Source organism: Trichosurus vulpecula, chromosome 7 (genome assembly GCF_011100635.1).
Source record: "Trichosurus vulpecula isolate mTriVul1 chromosome 7, mTriVul1.pri, whole genome shotgun sequence".
Taxonomy (NCBI): Eukaryota; Metazoa; Chordata; class Mammalia; order Diprotodontia; family Phalangeridae; genus Trichosurus; species Trichosurus vulpecula.
Genome location: NC_050579.1, coordinates 237498478 through 237512627, shown reverse-complemented (window position 1 = coordinate 237512627; position 14150 = coordinate 237498478). Strand labels below are relative to the sequence as shown.

At 39.0% G+C, this 14150-nt stretch overlaps 1 protein-coding gene across 1 annotated transcript in view; it reads right to left on the bottom strand.

Annotated features, from left to right (window-relative positions):
• Nucleotides 1-4808: 4808 nt before the first annotated feature.
• LOC118858281 (maestro heat-like repeat-containing protein family member 1) overlaps nucleotides 4809-14150 on the bottom strand; it is a 111408-nt gene continuing 102066 nt past the window's right edge. The window contains exons 30-33 of the mRNA XM_036768773.1: nucleotides 11966-12115; nucleotides 9482-9613; nucleotides 6078-6144; nucleotides 4809-4876 (exon numbers count right to left, since the gene is read on the bottom strand). Of these exons, the coding sequence (XP_036624668.1) occupies nucleotides 4809-4876; nucleotides 6078-6144; nucleotides 9482-9613; nucleotides 11966-12115 (417 nt within the window). The remainder of the gene's footprint in view (nucleotides 4877-6077; nucleotides 6145-9481; nucleotides 9614-11965; nucleotides 12116-14150) is intronic.

The following is a 14150-nucleotide window of genomic DNA, read 5'->3' as shown; positions in this document are numbered from 1 at the left end:
GCAGGGGGTCTGTTGCCATTGAAAAAAGAGAAAAATCTTTTTATACCCCTTTCCCTGGTCCTACTAAACATGTCCTAGAATACATATAATTTTGTATTTCTCCCAACTGGATCAGAATCTTATCTCAAGAAGTCTTTAGGAATATGTGAGGGGTAGACAGGATTGATCAAGAGAATTCCATGATCAAATGGGTGATCTTGGGATGGGATTAGGAGGAGGGCTTTGTTTGGGACTTTCGTTGTACCTTGCTAGGCAGGGTCTGTACCTGAACTTTCTTGTCTCCCAGAAGATAGATCTGACTGATTTGTGATGAACTGGTTGTTGAAAATTCCTATGGGATAGATATTTTTGGAGGATCCACTCCATGTGCTGAACTATTAACTATTCATCTGGACAGTCTCTCCCCCCACCCCTTTTTGTCTTATAGCAGTTAGGATCAGACTGAAGTCTTCAGAAGGAAGGGTTTCCCTCTCCCTTGGAACTACTTTAGTGCAAGGCATGTGGAAGTCCCATGCTCCCAACTAAATGATGCTGTGGAGAGGCATGATCTAAGTGGAGAGAGTTCCTAACCCCCAGCTTTGGGATGTGTTGAGAAATTTTTCTTGGAGGATTTGCCTCTTTAGCAACCCCAACTTCACAAGTTCTAGAATTCAGCCTTCTGTCAGAGATGAGGAAATTGCTGGGCAATGTCCAGTACTATAATCTAGCCCTCTGAAAAGAGAAGAGGGGTTTTCCTGGGGAGCACCCACCTTGAGAGTTGCCTCCCTAGCTACCCTGAGCATGAGGGTGCTGAAATCTGGCCTTCTACCAAGAGAAGGGGATTTGTTGGGCAGAGACAGTATTTTGGAGAGGTCACACTGTAAAGTCACATTAAAGGGGGGCAAAGGATATGGATTAAGTACCCCACTATTACCGTAATTTATTAGAATGATGTGGGTCTGGTGGGGAGTTAAGGTGTTTAAGTGCTTTTCCTTCTGAGGCAGTTCAGTCCTTCAGAGTAGTATCATAAGGCTACATAATTATGAGTCCCTATGATGTAAGAAGGAAGATTCACTGCTATTTGAGCAACTCCAAGTTTCTGTTCTGAAGGGACTCAATCACTGGGTGATGCTATGCATCTCAGAGCCTACATGTATTTTTGTGTAAATTAGGATTTAAAGTGGGATTTTTGTGTAAAGTGGGAATGTCAAGGGGCTGCCACAAAAGCAACCTGAAGTTTATTTCCCTTCTAAGGAGAGTCTCAACCAAATAGTGAGGCTGGAACCTTGTGAAATGTGAGACTCATTGGAGAGAAAGGAGAAATTACATTAATTATTTATGGGCTAGTGTGAGTTCTGTGGATCTTTCCCCCTGTGGTATAGACTAAAGGTTGCCCTGTACCTGGTACCTTCATTATTAAATGGAATATTTTTTACTCATTTCTCTGAAAACTTATATAATCTATATTTTGAGTTTTCCTAGAGAAAAGTCTGGATAAAGGAATAATGAACCAAAGGGCAAAAAGCCAAAGGTATTTTAAGGCCACCCCCAAGATTACACCTGATCCTTGTAGACTTGGAATTTGATAGTTCTGAGCCATAGGTATCTGCCCGTTATTTTTTGGAGTAGTTTCCAGAAGATTGGGAATTGGGATGAGGGGAGTGGGGAGCACCACAGTACCTGATTGATGCTTTAAACTTCATGGTGGTATTATACAAAATTATGGATACCCAAACTCTCATCCTGTGAAGTTCTATCCAGTTATCATGATGAAACATTCTTCAGAAGTTATTTCTACTTGGCCTCACCCAAAGATATTGGAAAAATTGCACGTTTGTCCAGCAGAGCACTGAAGATATTTGAACTCATGAAAATGAGCCTTCTTGACTCCAGGCCCAGTACTCTAACCATTGCACCACCTAGCTACGCATTGATTGACTCTAGGTAGGTAAATAAGACTATTGAAAATGAATGAAAAAAAAAAAGAAAATGAATGCAAACCATAGGGAGAACATATTTATCTGTATAAGGAAGAATGCCCCAATAATTTAAACTGTATAGAAATGGAATGAGTTACCTCATAAAGTAGCATTTCATCAGTAGAGGTGTTCAAAAAGAGGCTACATAAATACATCTCCATGACGTTGTAATGGTCATCAAATCATGATCTACAGACCCCTGAGCCCTCTTTGATGATCTATTGTGGATCACTGTGAGACCCAAAGTGGGCAATTAATCTTTCTTCTTTTTTTTTTTTAACAAACTGCTGACTTACCTTCAAATAGGTCACCAAATAAAAACTAAAAAATAGATGTCAAAACAAACCAAAAAATCCTGCACATACCATGACACAGCTTGTTTTTAAAATTTATTTATTTATTTAATTTTAAATTTATGGAATAAAAAAGCAATTCTACAATCTAGTATAATAAAAAAGATGATTGCAAATGAAACTGCAAATCAATTATGTTCAACTTGCTATTCCTTTTAAATATATAATAAAGTTATCATGTAAATTTCTTTTTTTTCCTTTTTTCTTTCTTCCTCCCCCCAGAGATGGCTACCATTAGACACAAATATATGTATATTATATATATATATATATATATACACACATACACATATATATTATGTATGTATATATTTATATATACACACACACATATATATATATATATATACACACACACACACACACACACACATACACTTCTATTTATCAGTTCTTTCTCTGGATGCAAATAGTAAATTTCTTCATATGTCCTTTATAATTAATTTGGGTGTTTATAATAGTCAAAATGACTTATTTGCTCAAAGTCATTCTTAAAACAATACTGCTGTTACATGACACATCTTTAAGAAGTTACTAAGATGGTTAAATACCAGTCATGGATAATCCTACAATCAAGTTGTTCCTGTGAAGTAGTTATGGGGCAGATTGTTATCCATAATATGAAATACTGAGAATTATGTACAGGGAAGCTAAGGGTCACTTGAGGTTGGGATGATGAAGGGAACAGAATCCATATTTCCTCATTCTGAAATACAGGGTTCAGCTGTATATGCAATCCATGGATGACTTCTGCTGCCCATTGAAAGTCTAATTCAAATAACATAGCTAGTAAGCAGTAACCACCATGGAGCAAAAAGGGTAAGACCTACAATTCCTGCTTGCCCATCATTACTGTTTATGGGCCTTACTTCCTAGGTCTGATTTCTGATCCTACTGCACCAATTACTCTTTATACTGTGGCAGTCAAAGCTATATATGAAGGTATAAGGTGAAGATCTATGATTTCTTTTGTCTAGGAACTGCCGCCCCTCCCCCTACAACTCCTACTGCTAGCTAGAGTTAGGGAGTTAAGTTTCACAGGGAAATAAGTGCTCTAGCCAGGGCAATACAACTAGAAAGGGTCGGAGGTAGGATTTGAACCAGATTTGTGAGCCTGAAAGTTAATCCACTATGCCAGCTGCCTCAAGCAAAAATCTGAAAAGAATTGCAATTGTTCATTAATATTTAATGATACCATTTAAATTCATACAAACATCATCAAAATAACAAATAATTATTTTCCCCTGGATAAGTGAATTTATACAATCCCCTGTCCTGCCCGTGCCCCTCAGCCCCTCTTCTCTTCATTATTTTTGGGGAATTGGTCAGTCATCATGCCTTCCTGGAATCTCTAAAGCTTGCCAGGGGCCACAAAAGCCATTCTGTTTCTTCTGAGTCTGGAATAGGAGCCTACTGGTTATGGAGTGGCCAGGGGTATGTCTTCATTACAGGGTTCTTCTATCCAGGACTGGGCTATAGCCTAGAGTGTAGAACAGTGAAAACTTAACATGAAATTCTTCATATGCATAAGACCTGTCACCTTTTTTTCTGGAATCCCTCCACCCCCAAACCTACCCCAGATTAGCCCCTCTAAACCAATATATAAAACCAAAATTCTACAATTGTCCACAAGCCCCAGGCTTCATGAGGGTTAGGACTCATGCCACCAGTAATACTCCTAGATTGAGCAGACAATATACAACCTGGAAGGACACGCAAATATAACTTTGGTTTTGGAGAAAGCAAGAGGATTTAGTAGGCCTGGACGATGAAGTTAAGGTTTATTTCAATGACTGGTGTGGATCATAGGTTTAGAGTTACAAGGGGCCTTAGTGGTTGTTTAGTCCAATTGCCTTATCTACAATGAGGAAACTCAATGAGGCCCAGGGAGGTGCCCAAAGCTGCTCAGGTACTAAGTAGACAGAGATGGGATTTGAACTCATACCCTTTGACAGCAAATTCTATTTCCACTAAACACACTTTTCCATTATTTTTCTCCTATGGTATTTGCCATATTCTCCCTTGTAATTTTGTTCCTCTTAACTTTCATTATTAAACTGTAAGCTCCTTGAGAATAGAAACTAAGCCCTATTCACATTCATATCTCCACAGCATTGTCTAGAGTAAGAATTTAATGAATGCTTGGTGAACACATGACTATACTGAACTACCGAAACTGCTCATGAAATGTTTGCAAGTGAAGGCGTCTGCAAGTAAGCTGTGTATGACAGTCCTTCAGAAATTTTTCAGTTCTTTATACTAGCTGGGTCTTCAGGTGGGTCGAATATACTGCCCTCCTCTCTACCCGCTTCCAGTCTAATACATTCTCTCAATCTGCTTAGTGAATCGTTCGTTCATTCATGCATTCAAAGAGAGTACAAAACTTAACTTGCACCCAAACTGGATCAAAATAGCATTGATTACAGATAAGTGGGATCTGCTGAAGTTTTTTGTATGTACTTGAGCATCAGGAATTTAGCCTCTTGGATACAACAACTTACAGGTACAAGAGCTCCTTAGGGCTCCTGGATGTGCAGATTTTCATATCCTCTTGCTCCATGAAGCCTGAAGACCACACAACAAGAGGAGGAGTTATTTTTTTGTTTGTTTGTTTGTTTTGGCTCCAGAACTGAGTACAGTGCCTGGCATGAAATAGGTACTTTAGACATACTCATACTAGATTGGATATACCCGTCAAGGACCAAATTACTCTAGAGATATGACTAGGGAATGTGACTAAAAGGAAGCAGGGATACATTTGGGCATTTGACTTTTCATTCCCATAAAATGATTTGAAAATTATATGTTATAATTCTACAGAAAACCATGTATGGGAATGCACCACTTCTGTGCTGGTGAGAGCATCACATTACACCTCTTCAGGTACCTTATGGACCAGCCAAATTGGCCTACTTAATATTCCTCACACAGAACATTTTTCATTCTTTGTTCACATAATATTCCATCTCCCATACCTATGCACAGGCAATACGTTATTCCTCATACCTAGAAGGCACTTCTTTCCCATCTATACCTGCTAGAATCCCTGGCTTACTTTACAGCTCAGGTAAAGTTATAGCTCCTTCCTATATAAGGCCTTTCTGATCATTTTACTGACAACCCTATAAACTATGTTTTGATAGGGAGCATAGAGTAGTGCAGGGGTGGGGAACCTGTGGCCTCAAGGCCAAATGTGGCCCTCTAGGTCCTCAAGTTTGGACCTTTGACTGAATCTAAACTTCACACAAAAAAATCCCCTTAATAAAAGGATTTGTTCTGTAAAGCTTGGACTTAGTCAAAAGGTTACCCCCAAGGATCTATAAGGCCACACATAACCTCGAGACCCCAGGTTCACCGCCCCTGGAGTAATGGCTAGAGAGCTGAGGACCTAAATTCTTTTCTATGTACACATTTACATGAACATGTTGTGTCACTCAATGGAAAATAAACTCCATGAAGGCCGAGGAGACTTCATTTTTGCTTAGGTTTCCCCAATACCTAGCATAGTCCTAGTAGACCCTTGTCAAATACTTGGTGATTGACTGAATTATATAAACTTGCTCTTAAAGATAGATTTTTATTTCATCTAGGAAATTCCATTCTCAAATGTCAGTGTACCTCCCTTAATGGCATTTTTTTTAACATTCTGCTTTGTACGTGTGGGAAGAGTTCAGGGCACCAAAAACTCACGTGGTCTGCTTCACAATTTTTCCTAGACTCAAGCCTACATTTTGGTTATTTTCAGAAAGAAAGGTTTTTTGCTCACAGCGGATCTCAGCGGCCGATGCTGCTTTCGACATTAATGTTTCATCTTCATTTTCTGAGTACTCCATCTACAAGATACATACAAATACTCCAAATTCAGTTTTCCTGTATACCCGTCTCTGGCTATTTTATTAAGGCAGCAGACAAAAATATGTGACCCCTTCTGAAGTGGCCTATAACACCCCCTGTAACACCTTTGGTTGATTCAAGGACTAATAAGGACCGTGTTCACAATTAGTTCTGATTGACTGATTCAAGCAAGAAGTGTTCTTACTTAACAAAAGTAATTACTTTTAAGTGGGGTGAAATAATTAATGAAGCTGCATCCTTATAAGCTCATCCTTAAAAAAAAAAAACCCAATTCTATATCATCGTATACTCTTTTACCATTTGGCGTGGACCTTTACGATCTATCAAAAATAGTATGCTAATTCCCATCTCCATATTTTTGATTGTATCCCCTCTGCTAGGAATGCTTTTTCCTTCTTCCTTCCATCTACATAAATGCTACCTATTCTCCAGCTTACATCCTACCTCCTCCAAAAGTCTTTCAGACCTTGATGAGTTCATTTCCACCTGAACTTTTACAGCATTTTTTAAGATTATACCACACAACTGAGCATTTAATCATTATTATTATTATATTTTTTTTGCAAGAGTAGCAGAATCTGAACCTATTATTTTCATGTGCTAAACTCCCAGTATCAAAACTGTCTCAGCCAGTGTAGTTCAGCAATTCATTTGTAACTTATGGTCTGAGAGCTGCCTGAGTAAACTGAATGGCTTAATGACTTGCCTATGGCTATGAAGACAGCATACAATTATCCATTCCACATTGTGACTTTCACCATCACAGTTTCAACATATCATGGGCTGACATAAGAAACTAAATGGGAATTTTTCGGGATTTTTGCAGAAGACTCAGATAACTCACAAAGGCCAGCAGATGACACAGAGAAAGTTTAGAAACTCAGACATGCACAAAATATATGTACAGTATTGTATAATATCAGCATATTTTATCTTTTAATACTATAACAAATCAGATTTCTTCTCTGGTATGAAGGGAGGGCCAAAAACTTTTACATGGATTTTCTGGATTGCGGAGGGAGGTGTGTGTGTGCCATGCCCCCAACACTCGAGGTGTGGAGGGGATAACTGTATTTCAGAGGGAGGACTTAAACCTGGATCTTCTTGGCTCAGAGGATGGCCTTCTATCATTACTTTACCTCTTTATGAATAATACTGTCCAGTGTGATGTGCTGGGAAATGTTTAACAATTGGCTCTCCCAGGGGAAAAAATATTGTGAACATGACATACTTTTAAGTTTAATCTGTATTGTTACATTTTTTCCCCATCACTTTAAGTCTTAGTCAACAAAAAGATAAATCTAATTCTGATTTCTAGTGTTTGCTGATTTAAGAGGTCTAAATAGATGTTCATACTGAAAATTTAAAGTTAGCTCTTGTGAGCTGGTTTAAACTGGCTCCGGGATATCCCTACTATTATCTAATTTATTTCATAAAATCCTAGGTATACATTGCTAGGTATCATAGAAGACACTGTGTCCAAATCCTACCTGAAATATGAACTCCCTGTTCCATAGCAAAAATAACAAAAAAGTTCTCAAACTTTGGTCTCAGGATCCCTTTACACTTTTTTTTTTGAGGGGGAAAGGCAGGGCAATTGGGGCTAAGTGACTTGCCCAAGGTCACACAGCTAGTAAGTGTGTCAAGTGTCTGAGGCCATATCAGGTCCTCCTGACTCCAGGGCCAGTGCTCTACTCACTGTGCCACCTAGTTGCCCCTCCCTTTACATTTTTTAAAATTATTGAGGACTAAACAGATTTTGCTTATGTGGGTTATATCTATTAGCATTTACCACATTAAAAATTAAAAGTGATAAATTTTAAAATATATATATAGTATTTCAGCTAAAGTAACAGTAATTACATGCAATTATAGCTAGTATTTTTAATAAGCAATTACTACATTTTCCAAAACAAAAAATGAAAAGACAACATGAATAATAGGGAAATATGATTTGCATGATTATATTAAATTGTTTACCAGCTTTTAGGGAGAGGGGAGGTGAGGGAAGGGAGGCAGAAAATTTGGAACTCAAAGTTAAAATAAAAATGTTAAAATTGCTTTTACATGTAATTGGGGAAAATAAAGTATTATTTTAAAAATGAAAAGAGTGTCATTGCTTTACACATTTTTCAAATCTCTTTCATGTCTAGCTTAGTAGAAGACAGTTGGGTTCTCATATCTGCTTTGGCATTCATATGTTGTGACATATTGTTTTGGTTGAGGCATATGAAGGAATTCTGAACTCACACAGAAATTTGGCTAGAAAGGGAGAGTATCGATAGGCAGATAATGACTTGGCATAATTATGACAATAGATTTGACTCTTGGCAAGAGTCTGGGAGACCTACAGGAGTCTGTAGATTATAATTTGAGGACCATCACAATATCCTGGAGAGGTATTTATGAGCCTTTGTTTGAACACCTCTACTCACTATTTCATAAGGCAGCACATTCTATTTCTGTACAGTTTTAATTATTAGGCACTCTTCCACATATATATATATGTGTGTGTGTGTGTGTATACATATATATGTGTGTGTGTACACACACACATATATTCTCCCTATAGTTTTCATTAATGTGCGATAGTCTTATTCACCTAACTAGACATAATCAATGGGCAGTGGGTGGTGCAGTGGATAGAGTGCCCAGCCTGGAGTCAGAAAGACCCCTCTTCCTGAATTCAAATCTGGTCTCAGATACTTCCTGGCTGTGGGGCAGTCAGGCAAATCACTTAACCCTGTTTGCCTCAGTTTCTTCATCTGTAAAATGATTTGGAGAAAGAAATGACAAACCACTCCAGTATCTCTGCCAAGAAAATCTCAAGTGGGGTCACAAAGAGTTGGACACGACTAACAAGAGTCCATGAACCAATCACTCAACAAGCATTTATTAGTCACCTACTACATACCAGACAGTGTAAGCTCTTAGGAAGAAGAACCACATTTTATCCTTCTTTGTTGTCCCCCCTCCAAACCTAACATGTTCTGACACAGAGTAATTAAACATTAGAGTAATAAATACTTTGATTGATGTTAACAGTGAGCAGATCTAAACAGCAGATCTAAACAATTAAAGTGTCTGGTAGTTACTTAACCTTCTATGATACTATTTTCTTTTGCTTTCAAAATGTTAACTAATTACAAGATGAAAAGCGCTAGATTATGATCAAATGATTTCCCGGCTGGGTTACATATCTATGGCAAAATTACTGCTGAATAAAATAGGGCTAATTCTGCCATTCTCCAAGTCTCTTCTCTTCTTCCCCAACATCATCAGTCCCGTAGAGTTAAATCAAGCATGCTTACTCACCAGGAGATTGTAGACTTCACCATAAAATTGGGGGAAGTTGATTTCTCCCTCAGGTTGAAGGTTTTCTAGGAATTCCCTAAGTGGCTCTGACCGGAGGAATGAGGAGCAATCCCTAAGCACAATTCTGGAACTCTGAAAGAAGTGGAGTTACTGTGTCAGGGAATTCAACAACCTAATTACTGGAAGCAGTATGATGTGCAGTATGGCAACTATTGCGACAGTCATTCAATCAAATCAACAAGCATTTATTAAGCCCTTACTATGTGCCAGGCATGGTGGTAAACTCTGGTATTGCAAAGAAATGCAAAAAAATTAAAATAATCCCTGCCCTTAAGGAGCTTACATACTGAAGTAATTCATACCATCCATCCTCCACACAGCTACCAAAATGATATTCTTGTGTTTTCTTTTACATTTTTAAAATTTTTCCTCAACTACATATAAAAACAATTTTAACATTCTTTTTTTAAAGTGTTGAGTTCTAAATCTATTGCTCCCTCTGTCTCCTCTACTCTCCCTAAGATAGTAAGCAACCTGATATAGGTTATACATGTGCAGTCACGTACAACATTTCCATATTATTCATTTTATGGAAGAAAATTAGAGAGAAAGGGGGAAGAAAAAGAAAGGAAGGAAGGAAAGAATAAACAAAGAAAGAAAGAAAGAAAGAAAGAAAGAAAGAAAGAAAGAAAGAAAGACAGAAAGAGAAAGAAAGAAAAACAAGAGTATGCTTTGGTCTGTATTCAGACACCATCAGTTCTTTCTTCGGAGGCAGATAGTATGTTTCATCACGAGTCCTTTGGGATTGTCTTGGATCCTTATACTGCTGAGAATATCTAAGTCATTCACAATTGTTCATAAGTACGATATTGTTGTTACTGTGTACAAAGGGATATTCTTTTTTTTTTTTTGAGACTACTGGGGTTAAATGGCTTGCCCAGGGTTACACAGTTAGTAAGTGTCTGAAGGCATGTTTGGACTCAGGTCCTCCTTACTCCAGAGCCAGTGCTCTATCCACTGCACCACCTAGCTGCCCCAAAGGGATATTCTTAAAGTACAGCTCTAACCTCATTATTCTCCTGCTCAGAATGCTCCAAGGGATTCCTATTGCCAAGAGGGCAAAATACAAGTACCTTTGGTTGGCATTTAAAGCCCTTCACTATTTAAAAATCTCCGGAGGATTTTCCTAATTTTATGAATTATTCCCCTTCAACATATTCTATGTTCTAGCTAAACTGGACTTCTTGCTATTCCTTCACTCATGACATTCCATTTCTTGTCTTTCTACTTTTGCAGTGTCTTCTATGCCTGGAGTACACGTCATTCTCATATCTATCTCTATCTCTAGATCTTTTCATAGTTAGGTTCTTAGATGAGACCTTTACTGATCCTAACATGTCCTCCCCTCTTTCCCATGAATTACTTCATAAATATTTATGTATACTTATATGTATTCATTTAATTTCCCTCCAGTAAACTGTAAGCTCCTTGAAGGCAAGTAATATTTAGCTCTTGCTTTTACATGCCAAGTGCCTCGCACATAATTGGTGATGCTTATTCATTGACTGAGAGGAGAAAGACTCGAAATCAGGAGAGACCTGGTTCTGACTCCTGAATCAAAAAATCTTCAACGGCTCACAATTGCCTTCAGGATGAAATACAAAATCTTCTGTCTAGCATTTTTCAGTTCAATCATTTTCCAGTTGTGTCTGACTCTCTATGACCCCATTTTTGGTATTTTCTTGGCAAAGATACTGGAGTGGTTTACCATTTCCTTCTCCAGGTCATTTTACAGATGAGGAAAATGAGGCAAAGTTAACTGACTTACCCAAGGTCACACAGCTAGGAAGTGTCCGAGGTCAGATTTGAACTCAGGAGGAAGACTCTTCCTGACTTCAGGCTCAGCCCTCTAACTTCTGTGCCACCTAGCTGCCCATTTAGAGCCCTCTAAAGTATGATTTCTATCTGCCGTTCCCTTCCTTCTCCCTTTATTGGCCAAAGTGGGCATACATGGTTATCCCATCTCCTACATCAGAGGCTTTGCATAGGTGCTCCCTCATGACTAGAATGTATTGCCTCCTTATTCCACTTCATACAATCCCTCACTTCCTTCAAAATACAACTTATCTGCAAGTCCTCTCCGAATTCTCCATAGTTGTTGAGGCTCTCTTCCTCCTGACATAATTTTGCATAATTTTGTATACATTTTGTATTTAATTATCTGCTTAGATTTTCCATTTAAAGATCAGAATGTAAGTTCTTGGAGTTTGGGAACTGTTTCATTTTCATCTTTGAATCCCCAGGGCTTGGTACAGGTCCTGGAACACACTAGGTCCTTAATAAGTTCTCATCGAATTGGCCTGAATCAACAGGGCCATTGGAGGGCCTCTGTAGGAGAAGATATGGTCTTCGATCAAAAAGAAGGCTGGTCCTGAATAACTGAGCATGGCTATCCCATTTCCAACAATACCCAGTTGCTCTTACTTTGACTATTCGGGGGTCGTTGTCTTTCAGAAGGATCAGAAGTGAACCCAAGCTTTTCTCTACTTGATCCACAAACACAGGTTTTTTATTGACAAAAGAGAGCAGGTGACCATAAAGAGTGACAGCGGCCAGGCGTATGGTGGTTATTTCCTACAGAAACAAGAGGGAGCAAAGATAACAATTAGTGGTGAAAACTGTTTCCTTGTTAGTATAATAACCAGGAAGTGTGATCTCTATGCATTAAAGAGAATTTAGCACATAGTTGAATCCTGCAGTGGAGAAACTCAGAAAGTTTCTTGCTACTTAGGGGCAAAAACTTTTAGAAAATTTGCACTCTTGGATTGTAATCTTGAGATTGGGGTCCTGCATCATATCTGGTTCTACATTCCCAGTGTCTAGCACAGTTCTGTGTAATAATAGGTACTTAATAAATGTTTGTTAAATTTAACTGAATGGAATTGACCACAGTTAATTGTTCTTTTGAGAGAGAAGAGAAAGCATGGCTTGACTGATAGAGAGGATAGAGAACTGTTGGACAAAGGAAGACCTGGGTTCAGTTTCTACCACTGACACATGCTGATTGTGTGACCCTTGACCTCCTAGCATAATAAAAAAGAATTCTCCAAGATAAGTTGGAGAGCAAGTACTGATCTACACTAACAGGGGGGATTTGCCTGATTGGGAATTTTGTATACCAGTGAAATCTCAGTTTTAGTCAAATTAAATAGTAAACTTTTTTTGAGGGACATTTCCTTCTTAAGAACCTGCAGTTAAAACATCAAATCTAAATATTCTGCTTGATGTTGAAGGGCTCCCCCTATCATTTATTGCTCCCCAGGAAAACTTTACAGATATCTCTGGTGGAGCACTCTCCACTTGGGAGATCCCCTCTACTTTCTCTCCAGTAGAAAACTATGCTCTGCCTTTTGAACCTCCTGGGATTTCATAGGCCAGATTAGGCCTTTTCTTGCCGGGTGCCAGGACTCTCCAGTACTTCCCAGACATCTCCAGGCCATGCCATCTTGTGTGTGGCACCCCCCCCCACCCCATCCCAAATTTCCAGTTTTGCTTTATGTGTTATTTTTCTTCACTTGAGAGCAGGTACCATTCAGCATAAATGTCATTTGTAGGCTCAGCACTTCGCACGGTGCCTGGTACATTACTGTTCGGTCATTTCAATCATGTCCTTTCATGGCCTTCATGGCCCCTTTTGGGATTTTCTTGACAAATATACTGGAGTGGTTTGCCATTTCCTTCTCCTGATCATTTTATGGATGAGGAAACTGAGATAAGCAGGAGTGACTTGCCTAGGGTCACACAGCTAGTAAGTATCTGAGGCCAGATTTGAACTCAGGAAGATGAGTTTTCCTGACCTTAGACCCAGCAGTCAGTCTATCCGCTGTATCATTTCGTACTTAATACTTAATAGTACTTAATAAATTTTATCTATCTATCTATCTGTCTGTCTGATCTCTGTAAATCATATCACCTGTCAATAATAACAGGGAGTGAGGTCAAAAGATTTCCTTGGGGTGTAAATATTTATGCTCCTGTAGGTAGTGGATGTGAGACGGTAAGCATCTGGGGGCTGGGCAAGGGTAGTAATCAGCTGGCTATACTTAAGGGAAAGTGAATCAGGGAGGAACACTCGCATTTCTAAGTTTGTCCTTTCATCCTTCTGGGTACATCAGTCACTGCTGCAGGAGACAGCCTGGGGAGATATTCCTAAAGCAGTGATGACCCAGGATTTTCCACAAGTCTTTTCTTTTTTACTCATTTGTGTTGCGTTTCTTGGTGATTGTCTTGGGTCTGTTCCCTTGTCCAAGTCTTATTGTGCCCATGTCTACATGAGCATACCACTTAGAGGTTCAGGAGTGTATAGTCATAAGGAAATGGCTAATCTTTACTTTCTTTTTTTTTTTGCAAGGGGGAAGGCAGGGCAATTGGGGTTAAGTGACTTGCCCAAGGTCACACAGCTAATAAGCGTGTCAAATATCTGAGGTTGGATTTGAACTCAGGTCCTCCTGACTCCAGGGCTGGTGCTCTACTCCCTGCACCACCTAGCTACCCCAGGAAATGGCTAATCTTTAACTGAATGTTGCCCACCTGGCATTTCTTCCTAAGACCTCCTAACTTTCCCTAAAGTCGAGCCTGTGGCAAAGACCTTTGGCATCACAAGCTTTGT